This window comes from Solea solea, chromosome 10, assembly GCF_958295425.1.
Source record: "Solea solea chromosome 10, fSolSol10.1, whole genome shotgun sequence".
Classification (NCBI taxonomy): Eukaryota; Metazoa; Chordata; class Actinopteri; order Pleuronectiformes; family Soleidae; genus Solea; species Solea solea.
In genome coordinates, this window is record NC_081143.1 from 24,570,071 (window position 1) to 24,597,112 (window position 27,042).

The window sequence follows — 27,042 nt, forward strand, 5'->3', positions numbered from 1 at the left end:
CCACACGCAATTGGGGTCCCCCTGGTGGTTAAGGTTAGGCTGTGCAAATGAATGCAAGTCAATGCAGTGTTTTGACAAGAACAGTTCTGTGCGTGCTTTCTGGGGGGTTAAGACCTGGTTTTAGGGTTAGGGTTAGGATTGAGCTTAGGTTATATTTAGGGTAAAGGTTAGTTTTTTTTTTTTATTCAATGATAAGCTGATATAGTCCAAATCCTCACTGAGTGGTCCTATTACTGTGAAATTACTCTTCCAATAATCCATATTTATCAGCTTCTCTTACCTTGATGGGCCTCTTATTTTGATGGTGGAACTCGTTCAACAATGCCTGAATAACTTGTCCCCACAGGGATACCGAAGTGTTTTATTCCAGACTGAATGTTGCTCAGGCACAATCAGTAAAGCAGCAGCTGCAGAGAATTAAGCTGTGAATTATGTTCTGGTATTGGTGTTTGGTTCTCTGGCCCCCTCTTGTGGTTGGGAGAGTTGTAACTCATTGATCTGAGTAGTTAGATTTATCGTGGAGTTGCAATGTGGTTCAAAAGTTCAACTATGCAGAGAAATTAGCTTAAAATCAGGTCACAGTATTCAATCACAATGACACAATAATGATTTGTGATTTTTCCACATAATTTCAAAGTGAATGTGTTTGAATTGTAAGTTTAATACGTTTAAGGTATTATTATTATTATACAAATACTGCTCACTGTTAATTTCTTAAGACTGTAATTGTATTTTGTCTGTAAAGTGTCTTATAGGCAATTAAGATGTTATTTCTTAAGACTATAATTGTATTTTGTCTGGGAAGTGTCAACATTTTTGCCCACAATGGGTTCCCATATTCATCAGTAATGCCCTTCAGAATCTTATTCTTTCTTTCTTCAAAAATGGGCTTGTTGTCTCTGACCAGTTTGTGAAGAGGGGGTAAATATATATATATATTTATTGATTATCCAGAGTTTTTATCTCAGTATATCAAAACAAGTGCAGAAAGAAACTGTATATTCCATTCAGCTGACTTTAATGCAGACATCACCTCTGCAACAACCATATGCAGAACACACTAGTGCCTTCTACTGGCCATAAACTGCAAACACACAAATGTCACTGATAGTAAATACTTTATAAAGGAGCCATGTGTGAATGTCGAGGCTATAATTATCATACCATCACCATTAATATTATATATGCTATAATTAAATGTCAATATCAGTATAACTTGTACCAGTCTCTGCTCCTGATTGTATAATTACATTGTAGTTATATGAACATGTCATTACTGTCTCTGTGCTGTGTAAACTTGATACAGTTTCTGTGTTGTTGTGTATCTGCATTTTGATTTGTTTAATGGAAATGGAAAAAAAATAAGCAGACATTGAAAGAAAATAAATTGCTGATATGATTTCAGGCACTCAGGAAGAACGTGGTTGTGACAGTCGCTACACTTTATATGGACAAAAGTATTGGGATGTCTGACCATTTCACCTACAGGGACTGAAATGACATATACGGTACTTTAATATGGAGTTAGTCCCCCTTTTGCAGCTATAACAGCTTCCACTCTTCACGGAAGACTTTCCTCAAGATTATGTGTTAGTGTTTCTATGGGATTTACTTTAGTCACTGATGTTGGACGAGAAGAACTGGTTCACCATCTCTGTTCCAGTTCATCCAAAAGGTGCGACTTAAACCCTGTTGTATGAACGTATGTTACGATCAGGCTTAAGGGAAAACCTGATCGCAACGAGAACGTGGAGACTCCCTCTTTGCAACTTCCAAGAAACCACCAGGAACAAACTTAACACAACTGTTTTAAAAGTTTATTTAAAAACAAGCACAAAATGTCTGCTGGCAGTCTGACTGTGGGTGCTTCAAGGGAAGAGCACTGCAGCTGCCTCTTATACTGGAACCTCCTGTGCAGGACCAATCAGCTCCCAGGATCCAACACAGGGCTGCCGACTTGTGAGAAAACCTTGGAGTGAGACTTGGTGGCGTGCGGGGCAAATGTATGGCTGGCCCAGTCGAGGTTACCACTACACACCCAAAATAATATTATTATATTTATTTATAATGCAAGAATGTAAGCTTATAATGCACTATAATCTAATCATTATAATAATAATAATTAAAACAATTACAGAATTATAATGTTATATAGATTGTAACACTACAATTGGTTTTAAGCACTCATTAATGCTTTATGCAATATGCTGTATGTATCATTAATGCTTAATAAAACAAAGAGTTACTTGTTGTCTGTGTCGGATTAAGATTTAACCTGTTCCATTGACGGCAGATTAGAAGAAGAATAAAAGACGCAACAGAACAAGTATGCTGTAATAATGCCGGTTGGTGGTTGGAATGTCTGTGTGGTGTGTGTCACCACCACACCCGTCCCGGAAACTAGATCCGTTCTGTGCATGTGCACAATGCGTCTACACTGTCCTAGATATCCGATCGTGTTCCGGGTATGGATCCGGCACAGACAACAGGAAATAGGGCGGGTGCTTGGCTGAATTTCCGAGAAATACGTGAGGAATAGGAGGTGTGGCTCATCAAACACACCTGCATTGACAGAGCAGTCATGAGGTCATCACACCTCCATAAATGTGTGACACAACTCAAATGCTGGACATTTGGTTATGTTCTCTCATGTCCTACCTTCAAACAAGCTACAGAATATCCAAGATCTGAACTGGAATTAGCAGAATCTACACTCTTACCCACATGAATGGGTGCCACTCCCACCTGGTAACAACATGGCTACCATGAGGTGAGATCCACACAAAGCAGTGTTCCACACAATGTGGAGAGCCACAAACAGCCACAAAACAAGTGGGTCAAACCGAAAGTTAGGTGATGATGGTTGCAACACACACAAAACGCCCCCCCCCCCCCCCCCCCCCCCCAGAACTGAAAGGTCAAAGATCTGCTGGTGCGTGGAGAGACTTCATCCAACTCAAAAGTCACAGTATCACCACAATAAATACATTTTTTGGCTGGGTTTTTATGACACAGCACACAAGCTTTTTGAACCTTGCAGCTGGCAAATATTACAAAAAAACACGCACTCAAACTAATACAAACTAAACTGACACTAAGCATTTCAAATTAAAATGAACTCATTTTGAAAACAAAATGTCAAAACTAAATAAGAACTTAAAACCAATGAAAAATCCTGTCATAAAACTATTATTATAACCTTGGTGTGAACCCATGTATATGAGCTTGTTTTTGTTTGCACACCTGACCCATTCTGTCTGTCAATTGTTAGCCTTTTTACAAGGGTGGTTGCACGTGGCACTGACAGCTCTGTGCATGCACCGGCCTTAGAGTATGGGCACTTTACTGTACCAGGAAACATAGCTGCCAGTGGAGACATTAAGAAAAACAGATTTTAACCCCTAATAAAAGCCTCACCTGATACTCAAACTTAAGTTTATTGTATTATCTCTTCAATTAGACAGCTCTTTTCTGAGTGACTAGAAAATGAAGTTTATAAACCCCAAACCACAGAGGAAATCTGTGTTTTTAGCATATGAGGACACAAGAACTGGTCGGTTTGTTTGTGCCACAGGTAAATCTGAATCATGGATTTCACATTCCAAACATAATACATTTCATTTGAGCTTAAAAATGGAGGCAGCATTGAATCAACAAGTCCTCATTGTTCCGTGATGTAAAAAAATGCTGGTTTTCTCAATGTGTCAATACATCACATGAGCTCGCCATTTAGTATTTCCAGTAAAACCTGTTAAACGGGTTTGTTTGGCTTTATTTCTCTGTACACTGCTGTCAAGTCATCTGGTTTTTTTCTACACCCTACATCTGCCCTCACGAAGGCTGTTACTCACACTTTGGACACTGGACACTTTGTTGCCCAGGAGCAAAGGGCCACCATGGGGCCCCGCTCTTCTCTGCTGGAGGAGGCAGCAGCATGGGGTCACTCTGCCTCTCAGACTCCCCTCTGTTACACTTTGGACTATCCGCTGCTTCGGTGTTAGGGTTGGGAGCTCTGGGGCGGATGGTGGGGGTGGAAACAGAGGGCGAAGACGAGGAGGAAGAAGGTGTGGAGGGCGAGGTGTTGAACCTGTCGGCAGCGGTGGTGCCCAGACGTAATGATCCTGTGTCCTGGTTGGTCTTTCCCCCCGAGGGCGCTCCTCCTCAAGCCGGCTGTCGTCAGCTAGGTTGTGCCCTTGGCAAATTCATAGAGACGAAAGGAGACGATTGTTTTGTTGTTTTCTTTGTCTGTGTTTGTGTAAATCCCAGTGTAATGAGGCTTGTGTGCATATATGCACAAGAAACACATAATCACACGGCCTATTTGTCATTCCAGTTTGAGCGTACATAGTCTCGGCTGGATCTTTAAATGTATGGTAGCACCATGCATGCTTCCATGATCTGAAAATATACAGGGCAACTTCACCCAAAATGAATAAAAACACATCGAGCCATGCATTTATATCTCATGAGGTTTTGAGATGAATTATACTTCCTCTGTTTAGTAATAATTACAAGTAAAACATTACACCCATAACCATCACTGTATGTCATCTAATTTACAGTAAGTTAGCATTTAGCTCAAAGTGCTTCTCTGTCTGCAGTCTGAACTGTTTGTTCTTAAAACAAACTCCATCGACTCAAGTGAAACTAACGATCTGAAACTGGCTCAGCGAGGTGAACAACCCGCATCTGTTAAGTTGTGTGATTCTCAGGAACGGATTTTCCCCTCCAGCCTCTTGGATTGGTTGAAACGTCTTCAGACCTAACTCAAACACGTACAGTTGCCTGCAGCTAACTAGTGAAGGTGACCGTCAAACTGTCATTGATAACTGACTAAAAATTAAATCGCACAACTCAATGACTCATAAACTTGACAGATAATCAGTTTGAGTGATAAGATTTTTGAGCTTTTACCACAGAGTTTCTGTCTGTTTACAGAGAGTCAAGGCTACAGTATTAGGAATCAGACACGTCATATTCAGATGTCTCCACATGCAGCTGACACATGCAATATGAAAGTAGACGACCCTTTATGTGCTTTGTCTTGTTCAACGTCGTTATCTCTCTTTGATAGCGGTGGTGAAGTGATCTGAGTGCTCTCTGTTTTCACTTGGAGAAACCTTGACACAGAACTGTTCTGGGTCGTTGACGCAGCAGCACTACGATGTGTGACATGAAGCAGTAGATTATCCACACGGATATAAATGTTTGACCATGTGATTTTTCTTAAAGTCGCAAGAAAAAAGAAAAAAAAAGACTGTATTGACGAAACTGAATGTGGGTTTGACTATTTTTTATTTTTGCCAAATCTTGACTCTGTTTATCAGTGCGATGACAAAGATCTTGTTCAGATCGGCCATGTGCTTTACAAACAAGAGGACGTGAGGAACAAGGAAGTGAGGAACACATTCAACCAGGAGTATACACAAATACACAGGGGTGTGTATTTGCAGTACTGTGTACACTTTTGCTGCAATGATATTTGGCTCATAGAGGGAAAGGTACATAAAAAGAAGCCAAACAATGTTGGGAGAGGTTCTTTTTGTTTGTTTTTCCAAAAATGTTTGTCAAAGACCACAAATGGGCCTGTGTTGTTGTGTCTCTTGCTCCTGTTCCACATTGATAAGTGTATATATATGTACATGTATATGTATATATATAGATATATATGTATATATATATATATGTATATGTATATGTATATATGTATATATATATATACATGTATATGTATATATGTATATATATATGTATACAAATGTAAATTGTATAAATCTACCTTTTATTTAATTTTAGAAAACAGAATTTCAGTAAATCGACAACAGATGCGATTTGCACATTGAGGCCACGGCAACACTCTCTGAGGATGTCACGTCACCGTTGTTGACCAGGACAGAAAATAAACACAAACAAATATTAAAAAAAAAACAACATGACTTCTCTGTTTCAGCTTTGCGGCGTTTGGACATTTTCCTCTTTGGAGTATTTACTCCCAGTTGCAAAGTAAGTTGAAAAGAATGAAACAAAACGGCAAAAATAAATGAACATAAAAAGGATCTGAGGCTTTAAAGGTGTGGTTGCACGTGGCACTGATACATAGTGGTGACAGCACTGTGCACTAGCCTTAGAAATGGGCACTTCACTATCCCTGGAAACATGGAAACATATAGTATAGAGGGAGAGAAGAGAAGAGAGCCTAAAACTGAGCCCTGAGGGACCTCACACGAGAGAGGAGCAGAAGAGGATACAGGCTCAAGGCTTGATGGACCTGAACCACTCGAGCACTGGAGTGGTTCAGGCCCTGGTATTCATCCGCGCATGTGGACCGCAGCGCCCAGACTTGTACCGCCACCCGATGGTGAAGTGGGATACTACAGAACCCTGTCTATGATATTCGACGCGCACTGTGCGCGGAAGTATACCAAGACCTTAATGCTCACCCAATCAGACCACAGACCATTCAACCCTTAGAACATGGAGCAATTGTGCTGCTTTTTCCATTACTATGTTAAAACATACAATATATATACAGAGGGTATGAGAATGTGCAATATAGAGTGTCTTATATCCTTTTTTTTCAGCTCAACCTAAGCAATCTGACGATGATTGTTCACCAACTATAAACACACCTGAGCAAAAAGTGCTCAAAATATTTAAAGTTGGATTGAATTTGTGATATTTGGAAATGTGTTTTTTTTTGTGACACAAGCACAATTGTTGCTACTTTATATCACGAGTAAAAATGCGATATAAAATGAATCATAACTTTGACTCAACAGAAAAAAAAAACTACAACAAAAAACAAATGAATTAGCTACATATCATTAATATGTAGCTAATTGACGTGTGTAATATTGACGTGTGAATCATTTACAGACATTTTACAGTATTTTAACCTTTTGGTGATAATGGTATTACCAGTTGTAAAGCCTATCTTGTATGTCACAGGGGAACTATCAGGAACGGGTTCCGAAACTTGAAATTCCTGTTTTTTTTACTGTTTAGTATGTTTGTGCGTGTGCGTGCGTGTGTGTGTGTGTGTGTGTGTGTGTGTGTGTGTGAGAGAGAGAGAGAGAGATAGTGAAAGAGAGAGAAAGAGGGAGAAATTCTTTCTCTCGTCACAACCTTTGGGCGGAACTGAGGTGTGAATTTGCGTCTTTTCCTCTGAATCTATCAGCTGGGTTTTTCATGGCAAAGGGTAAAGTTCACTAAAGGAGGAGAGATTCAGGAAGTAAGGAAGGGTCGATGCCGTCATGGACGATCTAGAAAGGGACACAAAAAGGTAAGCGCTCATTGTCATTTTAACTCCCTTCCAACGCAAATACACCTGTTGTCCGGGGTTACAAAAAACAACAACAACAAAATAAACAAATTAACAAATAAACAGCCATTATATTTGTGTGTGAGGTTCAGTTGAAACAAAACAAAACAAAAAAAACACACTCTTTTTCAGGTTCAAGGAAGCGAAGAACACACGGAGGTTACAGACATGTGTGATTGAAATACACACACACACACACACACACAACTCCAGTGTCCAAGTCCAGGTCCAGGTCTAGGTCTAGATCAAATAATATCAAATTCAGAGGACAAATCCAGGTTTATATATTAAATTAAGGAGCAAATCGTAGATCAAATTTGAAATTAAACAATTGTACATGTTACAAGATACTTCAATATTTCGTGAGGGCAATTTCCCTTTCGGTTATGTGTATTATGTGAACTATACTAAGATGATGTGTGATGATGATGATCTAACTGACATGGCCGAAATAAACATATAAATAAATAAATAAATAAATATTGTTTTCATGAAATAAAACACGGGACCAACACCGGACCATTTTTCTATTGAAATTAACATCATGCAGTTTCTACCTGTCTCACCTGATTTCCTCTGCTGTATTTCAGTAGAACAGTAGTCAGATGTATTCCGCTGAAAAAGACGGAGCAAAATAACAAATGAGGGACTGAGCCAATTTAAAACCTCCTCTGTTTGAGGCTCTGTGTTTTCAGTCCACGTTTATCTTGTGTAGTTTTATTTTACAAGGGAGTTGACTTGACGTGTAGTCGATGACAATCGATGACAATCGACTGTGTGTGCGTGTGTGTGTGCAATGTGCCAGCGCTCAAATAAGCATTAAAGCACTGCGCCATTAACCAACAAAAACCTGGTCGAAAGACAATGGTGCAGTATTCCCGTGCGTATCTAAAGAGGCCTCTGTGCGTAAAAGCGCACAGACACACGGGCGCATCCTGCTCCTCATGCCTCTTCCTCCCCTCAGGAGTAAACTGTTATGCTGCTGATGCTGCTGCTGATGATTGAGCAGATAATCCAAGCACGAACATGCAAAGTGTCCCACATGAGTTTCGACGCTGTGTGTCTTCTTAAATATAGAACAACAATTGGCTACATATGGCACCGCCTGCGCTCCTCTCTCGTCACCCCCCAGCGCTTGTTCCTAAAGGCATAGTTCGGATTTGTGAACATTAAGTTGTGTGAACCATGTTGCAGAGATTCGATTATCAGGTGAGCCGACCAAGGATGGAGTTTCTGGAGTCAGAGATGAGTTAACCTATTCTTCCCACTGACCCACTTTCTGGGGTCCCTGCTCGAAAATGACATGCCTAAACTAAATAGAGTCTATCTCTGCAATTTCAAGCTCTGTGTAAGTGTAGGTTTCACTGTAGATACCACTCTGCCAGAGTAAATGCATATGGGACCCACCATAAATAGAATAGAATAGAATAGAAATACTTTATTCATAGAATAGAATAGAATATAAATACTTTATTCATCCCCAAGGGGAAATTGTTTTGAAGGAATGAAGGATTTTTTTACCTGGCCCAACAAAATATTGCATTTTAGAATAAATATCTCCTTTAAAAATGTGCATTAGTAGCTTAGAAATTCATGGAAGTCATGTAACAACATGTGGACATTAGCTGTGTGAAGTCTGATGATGCTGAAGTGAAGCAGAGTTTTTAGTAAAGAGATGCCTAGGCGACTCTAGTTTGGCACCATCTGCGCCATTTAAGATTACTATGGGTACCAAATTATTAAACCCATTTAATTAATTTTATTTACATGTATCTATTGGTCTTATAAAAACTTGTTTAGAATTAAAAAAATTACTCAAAAATCTATATATTTGTGGCTCTGTGGTCTGGACTGTCAAAGACAACTCTGAGCCTCAGCGTGTTCAGGGCCACAGCTCTGGCTACTATTGGCCAATCTGGCTGATTGACAGCTCGTTTTAATCCTCTAATGGCGTATTTCCACCGGCTCTACTCGCCTCGCCACGGCACGACACTTTGAAAAGCTTTATTGGAAGCAGCTCAGATCTGAGGAGAACTGAGACAATTGCGAACATGAACAGGTAGATGTTGGGCAGTTGGGCATCCACTGTCAGTCTGCCTGTGAGTTCCAGAGTCAGGCTATTTAAAGGGTTTTGGAGGCCTTTCTCTGCTGACACATAGAGTTGACCTTCGGGGGGGACTGCATAGTTGAGTTATCAGTCAGGTTAGGCAAAGCGTAAATATTCATTGTGGTTTTAAACCCGTTAATTATGTGACCCAAGCTCTCTCCTGGTGTAACAGGCCATAGTATAACCCCAGTCCAGAATAAACCATGGAGTTAAAGCGGCCTATGCTAGATTAGATTATACTGGGTATAAATTAGCCTAGGCCAGACTATACCCCTCTTGTGTAAAGAGGTTTTGATTGTTTGTTAATTGTTCACCATGTTATTGGGGTTTCAGCTGTGTCATGTAAGTTCAGTGAGAAACCTTAACTGACTTGAATCTTGAAATAAGACCACGACCCCTGAACCCATAGGGTTAGGGTTATTCATTTGGTCTGTTACACCTGGGCAAGAGCCTGATTACTGTTGTTCAGAGCTGTGAGAGAGACACTAAGTGTTGGCTCTTGCTGTTCTAAGTACAGTGTTGTTTCAAACCAATTCGATTTGCATAGATAAGGACCTTTGTGGTCATTCTCTATGAAAACATGATAGACTCAGTCATCACCTGCTTCACCTGCTGTGCCCAGGCACTTTCCTACTGCTACTGAGTTTGACAGATGTGGTGTAGACTAGTGGTTCTCAAACTTCTTACACCTGAGAAAATATTGAGCTCTTGAAGTAACACCGCTATCATCAACGTTAAAAAGTTCATGGATGGCTGGTGGAATCAAAATGGACTATGATATGTGTAGAACTAGCCCCAAAATAAACTGAAGCCACCTAATACCAGTGAGCTGAGAGGTTGATCTGCAGGTCTGACCAGTTCCGGTGCATGTCTCTGACAATGAAGGTGTGGCTTCAGTGAAAGAGTTCAGGTGCATCAGTGCATCAACGGAGGGTTCCTCCCATGGCTCATCTTTCCATCATTTAATCATTCATTGTTACAGTAACAGCGTCCAAAGTTTGTTTACAAATGACGGAAAAGCTGCAGGTATGTGACAAGAAGTGAGAATTAGCTCCAAATATCACAGTTTTACAGTCAAATCAGGCAATCTGTGTAATAATCTCAGCCCCTTTGCTTCCTCTAGATCACATAAAGGTTAATCAGCATACCACACCTTGTACACAGTACACATTTACTTTTCTGGGTGAGTCTATAGAGAATCTGGAGAAAAGCCAAAGGGGATAAAAAACCCATAATGTAAAAATGAAAAAGACAAACACATACAGAGCTTTTGTGAAAAAGGTTGGCATCTGTATATATATACACAGATATATATATATACTATATATATATATATATATATACACATACATATATATATATATATATATATATATATATATATACACACACACGTTTACACAGTAAAGGTTCTATTCTCAGGCGAAACGAAAGCCTGCCCCAAGGCTTTACCATTCCAAACCAAACTGAAACTTACCATGGTGGAACCACAGCATAAGTTACCCATTACTATTTATATTTATTAAAATTACCCAACCCCAACACATTTTCCTTACAGCTGTTTTACAGGTCTCCTTAATTTTGGAGTTGTTTATGCACAAGTCTTAACTTTGTCTTTGTTGTCTTTGTAGAGCATGCTGTGTGAGCCTGTGTCCTGTGAGGAAGTCCGCACTCCACCTCTGGTTCAAGGTCCTGCTTCTGTTCTGTGTTGGGTTCCTCGTCATCTTCAGCTCTGCATCATGGTGGGATTTTTCATTCCATGAGCACTACCAAAACATTTTTAATTGGACCATACAATTTCCTAGGACTGTCTATTCAGGACCAGGATTTAGACTCAATGAAGTCATTGAAACCAAAAACGTAACAAGCACAGTTCCTACTGCAGCACTGACAGGTACTCTGTACCACCAGGCCTACCCACGCAACTATGACTTTATTATGGATAACAAAGAGGTGTGCAAATCCATAACTCCTTTCCTGGTGTTGATGGTTCCAGTAGCGCCACAAAACAGGGAAGCTCGGGATGCTATCCGACAGACATGGGGCAATGAGAGCCTGGTGCAGGGTGAGGTGGTGCTCACGCTCTTTATGCTGGGTCTTCCTCGTAATGCCGATGACGAGCAACAAAAACAAAAGCTCGATCAGGAGAATCTTCAATACCATGACTTGATCCAGAGCAGCTTCATGGACAGCTACCTCAATCTGACCATCAAAACAATGGTCATCATGGATTGGCTGGCCACCCGCTGCCCAACAGCAGCATATGCCATGAAGGTTGACTCAGACATGTTCTTGAACATTGACAATCTCGTAAAAATGCTTACACTACCGGGTATTCCCAAGTGGAACTACTTGACAGGGATGCTTATGGTTAACAGGGAGGTTATCCGTTACAAGGAGTCCAAGTGGTATGTTCCAGAGGAGTTGTACCCAGATTCCCGGTATCCAACCTACACTCTGGGCATGGGATACGTCTTCTCCAATGATCTTCCAAAGAAATTTGTGGAAGTCTCCAAATCAATAAAACCCTTTAACATAGAGGACGCTTACATTGGAATGTGCATGAAACAGCTTGGATTTACACCCACATCTCCACCGAATCCCTGGCAGTTTCAAGCCTACAATACAAAGTATGACCGTTGTATATTCTCCAGAGTCATCACCTTCATTCTTGGTTCTTCACGAGAAATATTAAACTACTGGACAGACTTGAAAAAGCCAGGGGCACCTTGTTAGGTCAAGGAAATAAATAAACAAACAACCAAATGGTTTAGGGATGGGATGTATCTTTACTATTAATTGCAATTTCCTCAATGTGAATTTAAGTGTCGCATAATTTGAAGGTGTACAGAAATTAACATATGCAGTTTTTGACAATAGTGCCTTTAAAACCCTCAGAGCTAATGCTATGTATCATTGAATATAGATTTATTTTTTTCAAGGGCTGTGTGGACACAGTTATGAATTAATTTTTCCAGTCTAATTTGTGTCACTGCACTGTATTCCTGTATGTATGCATGTATATATATACATATATATGAGAGAGAGAGAGAGAGAGAGAGAGAGAGAGAGAGAGAGAGGTAGAGACAGAGAAGAGTGTTTCCTGTACAATTGTATGTATTCCTTTTATTTCTTATTTATTCTTGGGTACAGTTTTCTTTATATTCTAATCTACTTCACTTTTTATTGTATGTACCTTTATTTCTACCTTTCTTTATCTCGACAATGCACCTTGTACGATCTCCTGTGAAAAATAAAGAAATCTTGAAAACCTAGAATGGGAGAGTTGTCTCCTCTTTTCACGAACCGTGACTTTGAGATAACCAAAAGGGCTGCACCACTGGCGACCTCTGCCTTTCACCCTATGTCAGCTGGGATTGGCGCCAGCAGCCCCAGGACCCTCATGTGGAGGATAAAGCAGTAAATTATGAATGAATGAATGAATGAATGAATGAATGAAGGAATGAAGGACTCCACTGTGATGAACTGGCGACCTGTCAAGGGCATACTCCGCATTACACCCGGGGATTGGGTCCAGTGACCCATGATGCTCATGTGGAGGATAAAGCAGTGGACAATGAATGAATGAATGAATGAATGGATGAATGAATGAATGAAAGAAGGGCTCCATAAACTGCTCTCAGTGATAAAGTAAAATCATTTTTAAAATCAATAATAGGGAGTCAATGAAGGGATGCAGTTGATGGAGTTGGTATTCTGAACGTAGCACATACATGTATGCAGGTTCTCCTCATATTGACACCACCCTGAGAGTTGACTGTCGGACAGGGGACGACCATCCATAGTGTCCATTGTCAGTAGCCCTGCTGATGTCTTCACGGCCTATTCTGCATGTAGAATCGGTGTCACCGTCCATATATGAGCGCTGTCACTGAGATTTTGGATTACCAGGTGAGACGACCAGCGATGGAAACTCTGGAGTCAGTGATGAAAGATTTATATTGACGACAGCTCTGAGACAATGCCTGACATCTGAGCAGTTAAGGCATCATGGAGATGCCTGGTGAGCAGCGTGCCAGGTCTGATACACATACTTGGTAATAATAATTTATTTTACAAAAGGAGTTAAGGGGAAACTCACAAAATAATCTGGCAAACAACGGAAAAATGGGAAGAGGATGTCGTTCAAACCAAACGAAAAGCAAATGAAAAAGGACACTTTAGAAGAAAGAGCTAAATTACCTGTCAGTCAAAAACTGGACTACAATCCCACTTTAAAAGAACTCAGTTAACTTTAAGGATAACAAAAATTACAGGGGTGGGACTGCATCACTATACCTAGTGTATCTAGACAAGATTAAAAATCAAACCTACAGTGAGAATGAGGGATCAGTTTTTCGAAGCTAAGGACCTGAGGCATATAGACCGAAGTTTCTAACGCATGCTACTCAACATTACTCAAACACATCACTAGTTCACTGCTACTGAGGTGTGGACTGGGAGACGGCTTCTTGTCTTGTTCCATTGGTAGTGAGACAACTCGAGGTTCTGTGGCCGCACTAAGCGCTGTCCAGTCCACCTGCAACTCCGCCTGTCCTCTCCAATCATAGGCGAGGGACCAGACAGACTAGTTTGCATACCTAACTCAAGGCTAAATTAGGGAGGACGATGGCCATCGGCCGTAACACCCAGCAGAACTACTTGTCAGGGATGCTTATGTTTAACAGGGAGGTTTTACGGAGTCTAGAGAAGTGGCTCTCAGATTCCTAGTACCCAACCAACACTCTGGGCACGCAGGGCCGGTTCTAGGCAGGCATATATGAGGGGGCAGTCAGAAATGTGTAGGGGCCATCATGTGTACACCTCATGCTCCAGCACTTGTTTTTCTGTGCTTATAGTAACGATGCTTTCTTCATTGAAAAGGGTCCAACCCCAACCTAAAGAAGTGGATTGCACTTTGTCAGGCCTCTACCTTCAGACCTGTCCAACTTGGGTGTCCCACCTGAAGACTAAGCTCCTGCTGGTATAGCTCTTAAGGTCACTGAGGCACACAACCCCCCTGACCACAATAAGGTGGCAATCCCTCAGGGGGGGGGGGGGGGGGGAGGGGGGACTGAAAAATAAAATAAAACATCCTTCATCCAGATTTTATCAACCAACAACATAACATTTATCTTAACTGGATGGCCTAATTCTCAAATTTTAACCTAAAATAGGACTTCACACACTATAGTCAATATTTACAAAACTGAAAGGTAGTCTTATGAATAATAATAAAACATCTTCTCAAACTAATTTATAAAACACAACAGATATACAGCAGAACTTTTTTTTTGGCAACTTAACAGCTCAAAAAACGAATTTCTCTCCGCTGTGATTATATATATATAAAAAAAAACAGTATAGAACTACAGCCTGGGGCGGGGCTTTACGTAGGGTCCGTCAGACACAGGTCACAGTGGACATGGCGCTGCTCCTTCAAAGTCTAACCCACTCCGTGGCCGTGCTGAAACCTGACACAAACTGTCAGGCTACGTCTTGGCTCATTTGCATACTGCAACAGTGATTGGATGTTTACTGAGGGCTGAGGGGTGTGTGTGTGTGTCTGTGCTGCGCAGCCTGTGAATACAAGCACAGCGGAGGGACAGAGAGATGAGAGGGATGTATCGTGTGTGTCCCTTTTTCGGCGGATTTTCCCGCCACTGCAGATTATTTTGTCAACTTGTAATGTATATTAATTTTGTGAGTATATTAAAATGTGCTTTCTATTAAGACATTACAACATGATCATCAGGAGCAAGCTTCTGTCCGATGGCCAAGTGGCAAGATAAACAAAAGCTCCAATTAAAATGTACAACTGTGACAGACCAGATTAACCCCTGGCCAAAATAAACCCGGGCATAGTTTGGCCCAGGCCAGAGTATACCCGGGGAATAAACTGTCTTAGGCCAAACTATGCCTGGGGGTAGGCCTAGGCCATACATTACCCATTACTTAAAATACCCTACCCTACTTAAAGAGATTTTGACTGTATTTACACTTGGATTGTATTTGATTGTATATTCACTCACTACAGGAACAGGAACAGGAACATGTATTTACCCTGGAATAAGATTTTGGTGGACGGCATCATTTCACAAGCCACAATTTTGCTTCAAGGACACAGCTGGAACCCCAATAATATGTTGAACAATTAAGTCATTCTTTGTGTAAATACAATCAAAACCTCTTTACACAAGAGGGGTATAGTCTGGCCTAGGCTAATTTATACTCTGCATTTAAAGCAGCCTAGGCCATAATATAAGCGGGGTATAATCCTAGCATAGGCCGCTTTAACCCCCAGGTTTATTCTGGACTGGGGGTACACCACCACGGAATAGTTATTTTGGTTTCCCTTTGACAGTGACTAAAGCAGATTTGAATCACCTGCTGGGGAGGAAAGCAACTTCCTCTCATACAGGTGCAGAACATGCATGCAGGTTGCTTGTTGGCCGTTATCATTGCAGATTATTGTAATTTATTGCTTGACAGATAACAACGGAGGTGACGTTCTGGTCGGTCCCGGGTCTAAAGGTTACACTGAGATGAGGTGAAATGTTAACTGAGCTTGTGTTTGGTCACTGATATAAAGGTGCAGCGCTGCAAAACGGAGAGTTTGTGTCAAAATACACACATTTGCACTGTATGATTATACTGAATGAGTATCTGCAGCAAATACACGATGTACACTTTTACATTCACTGTACAAACATCATTTCCTACTTAAGTTTGTATTTTCAATAATTTTTTACTGTTTTATGTTTTACCCTATGTTATCAAATAGAGGTGATTTAACGATATGTGCATCCTGACCAACATAACAACATTATTGTGGTAAAACAATGACTTGAAACACTGAAATGACCTCATCTTTTGGTAAGAAACAAATAGTTTTTTGTTTTTAAATTACAGATAGGATACACATGTTTTTTATAGTGAAAGACAAGAATCTAAATAAGATAATTATAAATCATTAAGTCCTATGATTGCAAAGATACTGTATATTGGCATTTTTTTGTGATTCTTCGTCATTGACGACGATCTCGATACTGGAACTTTAACATGATCAACTCATTGTTAATGTCTTTAGTTTATCACTGTACAGGATTGAACTGCATATTATCCCACACCTGCAAACAACTTACTTTCTTTAGAGCAACAAAGAAACCAGAAAATACTGGATATTCACGTCAAAGGCGGTGAAATCACAGAACTTTCTTTTATTGAAAAAAAAACCATTAGTTTGGTATTGATTACTTATCGATTAATGGATGCATTGTTGCAGCCGAGCTAACATAAAGCGCAGCAGCCGCTGTTCAGTGTGTGACCATTCTTATTTCAGTGTCTTATTTGTTTAGCGTCCTGTTTGTGGGGATTATTGTTTCAGTGGGATTAAAAAGTAGATCAGTGCGTGTGTGTGGTTCATCTGCACTGATTAAGACTGGAGTTACTTTTAATACAGTTTAAAGTCAAATAGATATAGGAAATGTAACAGTTTGACGTGTATGGAGAGGAGGGATGTGAGCTTTTAAGAACCTGATGAGATCATTTGATAAATAAACAAAGTAGACAAGCGTATGACATCTAGTGGTGGACAAAGTATATGACGGTAATATCACGCTCACTCACTCACTCATCTTCGACCGCCACATATAGAGACAGATGCAGACATCTGCATATATGTAATATATATATTAATATATATCATCACCATTATTATTATTATTATTATGCTGTAATTAAAGTTAATATCAATATAATACTTTATCAGCAATCTCTGCTGATATATATGTATATATATATATATGTTTATATTTATATTTATATTTATATACATATACATATTTATTTATATCGAGAAACTATCACGTTATTTCGAGATAAGATTGTTTTCTCGTTATAACGAGAAAACCTCGTATCTCGTTATAACGAGAGAGTTTGATTTGAAAATCAATTCATCAAAATTGTCCAAAAGCATTCTGATTGGGAAGAGACCACGCTCATGTTTATAGAAAGTTTTGAGCCGATTTTTGTCAATATCTTTCCAACTTTAGCGAACTGCTGTGGGTGTGTGGGAGAGTGAGGGTGTGTGCCTGTGTTGGTACCTCACGGCATTTTGTTTTTTTTGTCATGACACTGTCAGATAAGTCAACAGGGAAGTGGATCGTGTTGAGCTGACCAGGAACTCAGTCTCTCACTTGAGCTGAGCAGACCGAGACAACACAAAAACAAAAACAAAGGCTGAATGGTCACCAAACTGCTGGCAGCAGAAGGGGACACGTACCGCCGGGAGTTCGGTTAAAAGAGAAAAGAAGGACAGAAACAAACCGCAGGTAAGTCCGCACGAGCGTGAAAGGGGAGACACAGTGGCGTTTGTCATTAACTCTTCACTCACATGTACTAACCTGCGACTCGTTCATTGATGAGGGAACTTAAATTCACTCAGCTCCGTTGTTCTTTACTTGTTTTATTTGGGTCATTTAACCTTAAATCTGTGAGTTCATATATGTATATACATACATATATACAGACATATACATATATATGTGTATATATATATATATATATATACATACATACATGCATACATATATACATATATACATATACATATACACATACATATATGTGTATATATATACATACATACATATATACATATACATATATACATACATACATACATATATACACACACACATATATATGTATATATATATACATACATACATACATATATACATATACATATACATATATATACACATATACATATATATACATACATACATACATATATACACACACACATATATGTATATATATAGATATATATACATATATATATACATACACACACAAGCGATAACTTGTGTATATGAAAGCAAATACCAGCCCAGCAGACTTTGCTTTAGTTTTGCACACCTGACCTGTTCTGTCAGTCATGCAAAACTTTGACGCTCTAAAAGAAGTTGTTTCACAGGTCAGACCTGCTTGTCCTCGCAGTCACAGACAACGGAACAATGCATTCTTTTAACCTTCAATGACAACAGTAGCAGTGGAACAGTTTGACGTTCTGGAATGTCTTGTTTTTGTCCACAAACCAAAATGATTCAGTTTGAATGATTTCTTTGTTATTATTATTGGAGCAAAGACATTAAGAAAATATTCACATTTAAGAAGCTGAAACAATCAGAAATCGTGTTTTAACCAAGAAAAAAAACAACGAATTGAGTAATTGTTAAGTATTTTATTGTTAAGTGTTATAAGTATATAGTGTGAGCTATGACATTTTCTTGAGCATTTCTGAAGCTCAGACACAGCTGAGCCTCCCGGTGAAGTTTGAAATAACACGTGGCCGTCGACGGACGCGAAGAAAAGAAAAGACACGATGACACACAGTTCAATGTGACAGTAACAGGTGAATGAGTGAAATGATGCACCGGTTTTTTTGTGTGTTTTTTTACTCTCTAGACCCTTTCTGTGTGTCAGTCCATGCATTATTACTGACAAACGTCTTAATATGCTACAGAACTGGTCAGACTCGCTGACTTTTCTCCACAAAGAAATTCAGAGTAATTGCACAAAGCCACTAAAACTATTTGGAATGTCCTAAGGAGGGGGAAACAAGTGGTGTACAGAGCAACAGACATAGACGACGGGAACATTGTAAGAACTGCAAAGAGGCTTCACTAGAAGATGCATACAGAGACAAAGCTCCAACATTCTCGTTCAACTTTTTAATCAATTCAACCCTCATCTTATTTGTCGTGAAGCTTCTTTGTAACTGTAAGAGCAGAATTGAATGATAAACTACAGTATTTTAAAATGAAATGCAACTATTTTTCCAGCTTTTTGTTACTAGAAGGAACTTTCTCATCTTGTTCTATTAGACTGACTTATGACAACAAATCATTTCATAATGATCCCTGTGCTTTCTTTCTTTCTTTCTTACAAAAGCGATGACTCGTGCTGCAATTTGCATGTCCTTGTACACCTGCTTGTGCTCCGGAAGTTCTGCTATTTATTCTGCAAATATAGTATCGCCTCTCCAAATCAACAAAGTAGTGTGTAATTTAGAGAATGTAAACAGAGCGTAAAGAAAGAAAGAGAACAATGATTATCCTCCAAGCTTGTAGTATAAAGAAATAGAGTCTTAAGATCTAAACGTAACAAAGTATGGTTTTTAAACTTAATACAATCACGTGTTGCTGTTTTACCTGAATCACATTTTATTAACACTGAATCTCTCTCTCTTTGTCTTCTTTCAGTTTAAGATGAATATGACAAGGAAAAACGTGCAATACATGTTTTTTGGCACCCTGGCGGTGATGATCATCTTCATTGTCTATCTCAACTTTGACCAAACGTGGGAGATTTGGAACAATGCCTTCAGGATGAACATCATAAATTTTGTCTTTTTAGCAACTACTCCAGAAGCACCGTCGACAACAATATCTACAACAGAAGAACCACACTGGGAAGATCCTGGACCATTTCATGTGGCCTATCCAGGGAATTACAAATTCATCATGGATGACACGCCAGTGTGTAAGACCAGGGATCCCTTTGTGATTTTGATGGTCCCCGTTGCACCCGGTGAGGTGAAAGTTCGGGACGCCATTCGAGAGACATGGGGCAATGAGAAAATAGTTCTGGGTCAGGTGGTGGACACCCTCTTCATACTGGGTCGGCCTGGAGGAGCTGATGCGGAGCAGATGCAAGAGAAGCTCCAGCAGGAGAACCAGGAGCACCACGATCTGATTCAGAGCAACTTCCGGGACAGCTACTACAACCTGACCATCAAGTCCATGGTCATGCTGGAGTGGCTGGTTGCAAACTGCAATAACAGCGCTTACTTCATAAAGATCGACTCCGATACATTACTCCATGTCCCAAACTTGGTTAAACTTCTGATGGACCCGAGCACGGCCAAACAGAACTACATGTCCGGTTTGGTTTGGTGGCACAGCCCAGTTATAAGAGACTCAAACAACAGGTTCTTTCTGCCACCCGAGATCATTGCCGAGCCAGAGTACCCACCTTATCCTCTGGGCATGTCCTACGTCATGTCCCTGGACCTCCCACGCAAAATTTTAGGTATCTCCACTCAGATTAAACCAATCTACATCGAAGACGCCTACATGGGTATGTGTCTGAAACGCCTGGGCATTTCCCCCACTGAACCACCCGCACCCGGTATGTATTTAGTCGCCCCCAAGCATCCGCTGAGCAACTGCACCCTTTCAAAAGCCGTCGTTGTGATGACGACGGGCATACCATTGATGAAGAATTACTGGGAGAGGACCAAAGACCCGGACCTTACATGCTGAACATATGCCACTGCAAAAACTCAAAATCTTGCCAAGTTTATTTTTCTAATTGCTAGTCAAAATATCTCATCACACCTTTAATCCCCTAAAGAGTAAGATACAGTGAGATAAAGGAGCTTGTTTTTAGACAGTGCATCTTGAATATCTTGTTAAGTGGAACAGTAACAGTGAAAACATGTTATTTGGAGTCACAGCTTTTGTGACACGTCATAAGGTTGTTAAGCTGTTGTGTTATTTGCATTGAATTGAGACAACAAACCTGCTTTATTTAAAACTACATGGTCAACATGCCCGACTCACAACTCACAAGGCACAGAACAGTGTGGCTGTTTTTCTTACGTAGGTGGTGGACTTAAATCTAGAACAGTGTCACAACTAAACATTAGTTAAATACACTTAACACAAACAGGATGACAAAAAAAGATGCTACCTTTGAGGGGAAACTACTATTTTTGAGCATCACAAGCTTATGCTGAGACATAAGACATCACAATACTCGTAAAATATAGCTGAAAATGAGTTTTTCCAGCTGATTTCAAGATCACCCTAATCTTGTAAGGTTTAAATATAATGTCTTATTTCAATAAATCTTACCAAGAGACTTGAGATTTGTTTTATTGGCAAAAAAAATAAAAATAATACAAGATATTTTTTGCTTGTAATAAGCAAAAATAAATCTTGTATTATTATTTTTTTTTTGCTTATTTTTGGAGAGGCCTTTTTTCCAGTGTGAAGACTTGAATTTAGTTTTTTTGGGGATGGGGTTAATGTCTTTGATTATACATGAGCCCATAAAAAAAAAGAAAAAGAAAAATCTAAGCTATAGAAAAGTCTGCATAAAAATGGATTTGTAGAGCTCTAGGTGGGGAGTGTAGACATAACAAGGGTAGCCAAAGAGTTTATCTTAAAATAGGATTCAGTCAATAAATAGGATTTTGTCTTATTTTTTTGTAAAGCTGCCACAAAATAGCATTTGTAAAGTGTTATGTTATTTGTGAAATCATGGGATTTGGCCTTGTTTCGTGTGTTTTTTTAATGGGGGATTTCTTTTTGAAACGGTAAACTGAAGTTGCTTTGTGAATGTGAACAAATGTACTGCTGTACCATAGGGCTGCTCAGGGCATGTGGGAAATTCTAGATCCGTTATTAGGGACACCATCAGATGTGTTTGTATTATTTATATTGAAAATGTAAAAAAAGTGTTTCATTGAAGTGTAAAGGTGAACTGTTTTATACTTTGAGATAACAGCGGGACCGTTTGGATCTGGTTTGTGTTTCTGCACTGCTGTGATTTCACCACGGGGGGGCAGGAAAACATCACATTCAGTCTGCATCGGTGTCTGTTGAATGCTCCTCAACAGAGACACAAGAGTTTATGGACAATCACACTGGCAAAGTTGAATTTGGCTCCTTTTTTATGCTTTGATGTGTACTAAAAGATCACGTGACACAAGAAAACAAACCTAGTCATGGTTGTGATATTTAATTTAATCTTTATTTATGTATACTCATTTTCTTGAATGGAAACAGAGCAAATGTCTTCAAATGTCAAGTTTTCACCCTCGATTGCGGTGGAAAAGTTGGCACATTGATAAAAAGGTGATTGCAAATGAGTGCTCAAATGAGTGAATAAAAGGTCATGGTCACATTCTTTATACGCATCGGTATATTTGGTTTACTGTGAAGTGAGTTGGCTTCCTCCACACACACATACAACATTTAGTCATAGTAGTGACAACAATAAAAGTAAAGTGACAACAGTGCTTCATACAAAAAAGACAAGGATCAAAAGAAGAGCGTGAATCATCAAAAGGATAAAAACAAAACCACACAATACAGGGTTTCATAATAGCCGGGTTTTAATATTCTAGTAATACAAAGCTAAATTCAAATTGGTGAAGTATTCCTTTAAATTCTGCCTGCACATGAGAGGATTTTCAAATCTCACTTGATTTTGCAAAAAATGTGGGAGTCCACAGACACAAACTTTGTAACCGATCCAGTCGAAGACACAGGACCCACTGATGCATCCGATGACGTTAAAATCACCCGTTAACGTCTCACACTACAGGAAAAATCAGCCTGCAATGGTAAAATGATATAATATGCCGTTTTTATCCCTTTTTTTAAATATATTTTATTGCCTCGCACTGGAGAACTTAAAAAAAGTGTTATTGGTGTTGTATGACAGACTATAGGGATCTTAGGTGGCAGCAATCACTGAGCACAATGACCATACCTTTGTGTGTGCAGTTTCATTCTCGTTCATCCCCAGCTGTCTATGATCTGTTCTCCCTCTGTCAGACTAGGAGGATCCCACAAGTCAAAAGGGCCCACTCGCCCTTTTTTCCTGCTGACTGCGGCTGGCATAAATCACACAGATGCTGAAAACCCAAACCCTGTATCCACACATTACTCAAAAATCCAGCTCAGTCGCTGGCAAAAAAGGGTGTAAATCACTGTTGGCTGTACCCACTGTGCAAAAACTACCATGTTACATCTGGCAAATGAATGATGTAAAAGAAAAAACCCTTTTGTTTTAGGTTTTCAGATTTACAGTTGTTACCTGAACCCACCAGGTCAGAGCAGAGCGACTCCCATCTCTTTCATTTGTTATGTAGATCTGCTCTACTTCCTGTCTGCACTCACCAGACTCTTGTTTGGGTGTGTCTGTCTGCTGCATCTGCCATTCCAATATACCGTCTTGTTTGTTTAAGGTACAAACACAAAAAACGCTCATAGATCATAGACTAGATTTATTTATACACACACACACACACACACACACACACACACACACAGCAGAGGAAATTGTTCCTCTGCTGTGCCTTTGATGTTCTCAGACAGGATTGAGTCGATGGATTCCTCTGTCATTTGTTGTATGCAATAACTCTCTCTCTCTGTGTGTGTGTGTGTGTGTGTGTGTGTGTGTGTGTGTGTGTGTGTGTGTGTGTGTGTGTGTTACCTCTTTAGGACCTTTCCTGGTATTAACTCACCTCGTCTAGACCAGTAGTCCTCATAAAAGACCAAAACCTGGTTCTAATGAGGGCAGGACTTCAATGGTAACCATTTAACACAGACAGAGCGTATCACAGCGACACGTTTGCGCATGTGCACTTTGCATTGTAGTACTTACACGACAGATGGTGCTATTGGAAAGCTGTTTCTGAAAGCTGACAAGTTGCACATTAAAAGGCAACATGTGGTCGTTACAGTAATTTCACTTGCGCAGAAAACTAACTGATTATGGTTAAGGTTAGGGATAGAGCTGAAACAATTACTCAATTATTAATCGATAACTAAATAATCGGCAACTATTTTGATAATCGATGAATCGGTTTTAAGCTTTTTTCTCTATTAAAACAAGATTTCTGATTGTTTCTGCTTCTTAAATGTGAATATTTTCTGGTTTCTTTGCTCCATATAACAAAGAAACTGAATCATTTTGGTTTGTCGACTAAAACAAGACATTCGAGATCATCATCATTTCCAGTTTTGATAAACACTAATCAACATTTTTCAACAAGTGTTCCAAGAAGAACAGTTGTGCAATATTAAAATGGTAAAGTGTGAACTGTCCACTATCAAAATGTATTGGTGACGTTACATGTTGCAGCTGAATATCCCTCACCCTTCCCGTCCATGTGTGTTGGAGAAACTATGTATCCCTCAGTTAGCATCAAAACATGTCCATTGTACACAAACAACAACAGAACAGACAACAAAAGGAGGACTTCCAGCAGCTCTGTTTTATTTTTGTAAAGTTTTATACAAACACAATTTTCTGCATATTTGTCAGACTTCAGAGTCAGATGAATTTAACCCAAACAAAAGTCAAACAAACATAATGACATTCAGCATTTAAGGTCCGGGTCATTGCTCCTCTGCCAGTAATTCTTCATCAATGGTATGCCTGTTGTCATCACAACAACAGCTTTTGAAAGGCTGCAGTTGCTCAGTGGATGCTTGGGTTCCACTACAAACATACCGGGTGCAGGTGGGTGAGTGGGGGTAATGCCCAGGTGATTCAGACACATACCCAGGTAGGCGTCTTCAATGTAGAGTGGTTTAATCTGAGGAGAGACGCTGAGAATTTTGCCGGGAAGGTCCATAGACATGACATAGGCCATGCCCAGAGGATATGGGGGGTACTCTGGCTCAGCAATCACGTGTCTTGGTACGTAGAACTTTGCAAATGGGTTTCTTAAAACTGGACTGTGCCACCAAATCAAACCTGACATGTAGTTTTGTTTGGCCGTGCTCGGGTCCAGCAGAAGTTTAACCAAATTCAGGACGTGGAGTAATGTATCGGAGTCAATCTTTATGATGTAAGAAGTACTTTTACAGTTCGCAACCAGCCACTCCAGCATGACCATAGTCTTGATGGTCAGATTGAAGTAGCTGTCCCGGAAGTTGCTCTGAATCAGATCGTGGTGCTCCTGGTTCTCGTGCTGGAGCTTCTCTTGCACCTGCACGGCATCAGCTCCTCCAGGCTGGCCCAGTATGAAGAGGGTGTCCACCACCTGACCCAGAACCACTTTCTCACTCCCCCATGTCTCTCGAATGGCGTCCCGAACTTTCACCTCACCGGGTGCAACGGGGACCATCACAATCAGGAAGGGATCCCTGGTCTTACACACTGGTGTGTCATCCATGATGAATTTATAGCTTCCTGGATAGGCCACATATGACGAGGACGAGCTGATAATCAGTCTCCCATCAAAGACGAGACAGATGAGGAAGATTCCCACCGCTCCCAGGAGTAAAATGCGATTTAAACATCTTCTCCCTTTCCCCATTAAAGCTCTAAGGAAAAGATAACTCTAGTTATCACACAGTAGCACCATCACCCTGGAAATGTTTCAGATAAAACAGCAAGTGACCAAAGAAAGACACAGACTCCGGGTCAAAACTAAAGGACGTAACGTTTTCTTTGTTCCGTGTGCAATCAATGTTTGCATTGTTTTTTTATTGACATTTATAATAACGTGGAAACGTCATTGTGTATCTTCATGTCCAAGTCTATTATGTTTTCTGCTCACTGCAAAACAAAGGTCCCTTGTAGGGACAATATAGCTCTGAACTGGTTTATATAAATTACTCTGGCAATACAGAAATCTTATTCTGGAAACTATATTCATTTGACGAATGACGTGGACAGGTGAATTGGCGTTAATTAAGGTCACTTAAGTGAGAAATTTCAAGATTCAAAGACTTTTACTGTCAATTTTTCTTATGTACAGGACATACAGAAACATTTAAATACCGTTTCTCTTCTCTCCTTGGTACTGAAAGTTTTAATATAAAAAATAAATAAGTTAAAGCATTTTAATTGTTTTTAATTAAAAGGTAAACCATTACAAATTAATGTGAGATTTGTGTTCCCTTGTCCTAAGTAACTTTGACTCTGAGTACATTTTAAATAAGCTACTTTTTACTTTAACTTGAGTACATTTTTATACCAGTACTATCACCTGTACTTAAGGTAAATTTTTATCAAACAGTGGCACTTTTACTTGAGTAGAATATTTATAGTAAAACAAAGTTAAACTCGACCAGAGTGGTTTTGTCGGATTTCTGGCACGATGCCCTGAAGGCATCAGGAATCCTCATTTCCTGCTTCTTCTGCTCTCACTCTCAGACGTGAGTGTGAAAACAACAACGTATGAGCAGGTACAAAAAAAACTCACCGCGGAGACGCAGCCAAAGACTCGAGACACTCTTAAGTTCTCTGGATCCTTCTTTGCTAAGTCTCTGGGGCTTTGTGTTGTGTCTTTAATGAAGTAAATTCAGCTGCGAGTCACTTCCTTGTGGAATACCTGGGAAACCGGAAGTCGAGTTTTTTGTTTTTGTAAGGAAGCGGAATGAACCGGGAATCAAATGAAAATCGCGAAATCCCGACATGGAGTGTGTGTGTGTGTCTGTGTCTTAATGATTATGTAATTGGAGTGAACTTTCACTCTCTCTACTCTGGTTAGTTTTTTTTGTTCAAAAAGTTGATAATTGCATGGAATATTTTCCAAAAAACTAAGTAATTTTCGTTTTGTTTTGTGTCTTGTCTTTAGAATGTTTACAAAGGGGGGTGAAAAAGTTGAATCATAAACAAAAGAGTAAACAAAACAGATCAGTGATTGTTCCACACAGTCTTGTGTGTGTGTGTGTCTGACGAAATACAGTTAGATGGATTTCACTCATGCGGCAGGATTGTGTGTTTCCTTCACGCAAAGTATTCAGGTTTATGGCAGAAAGCCGGTACATATGTCACTAGTCGCTTTTTTTAA

General features: G+C 39.8%; 3 protein-coding genes across 3 annotated transcripts; 2 read left to right on the forward strand and 1 right to left on the reverse strand.

Annotated features, from left to right (window-relative positions):
• Positions 1-7,062: 7,062 nt before the first annotated feature.
• LOC131466994 (beta-1,3-galactosyltransferase 2-like) lies at positions 7,063-12,706 on the forward strand. The gene is made up of 2 exons (XM_058640653.1): positions 7,063-7,282; positions 11,060-12,706. The coding sequence occupies exons 1-2, from the start codon at positions 7,254-7,256 to the stop codon at positions 12,162-12,164; spliced, it is 1,134 nt and encodes a 377-aa protein (XP_058496636.1). The 5' UTR covers positions 7,063-7,253; the 3' UTR covers positions 12,165-12,706.
• A 4,849-nt stretch (positions 12,707-17,555) lies between these two features.
• Positions 17,556-22,407, forward strand: LOC131466916 (beta-1,3-galactosyltransferase 1-like). Its single transcript, XM_058640508.1, has 2 exons — positions 17,556-17,761; positions 19,700-22,407. The coding sequence occupies exon 2, from the start codon at positions 19,706-19,708 to the stop codon at positions 20,759-20,761; it is 1,056 nt and encodes a 351-aa protein (XP_058496491.1). The 5' UTR covers positions 17,556-17,761; positions 19,700-19,705; the 3' UTR covers positions 20,762-22,407.
• Positions 22,408-24,495: 2,088 nt separating this feature from the next.
• Positions 24,496-26,674, reverse strand: LOC131467140 (beta-1,3-galactosyltransferase 2-like). Its single transcript, XM_058640871.1, has 2 exons — positions 26,452-26,674; positions 24,496-25,567 (listed from the first exon to the last, which is right to left on the reverse strand). Exon 2 carries the CDS (start codon positions 25,558-25,560, stop codon positions 24,616-24,618), a length of 945 nt encoding a protein of 314 aa, XP_058496854.1. The 5' UTR covers positions 25,561-25,567; positions 26,452-26,674; the 3' UTR covers positions 24,496-24,615.
• Between the last annotated feature and the right edge of the window lie 368 nt (positions 26,675-27,042).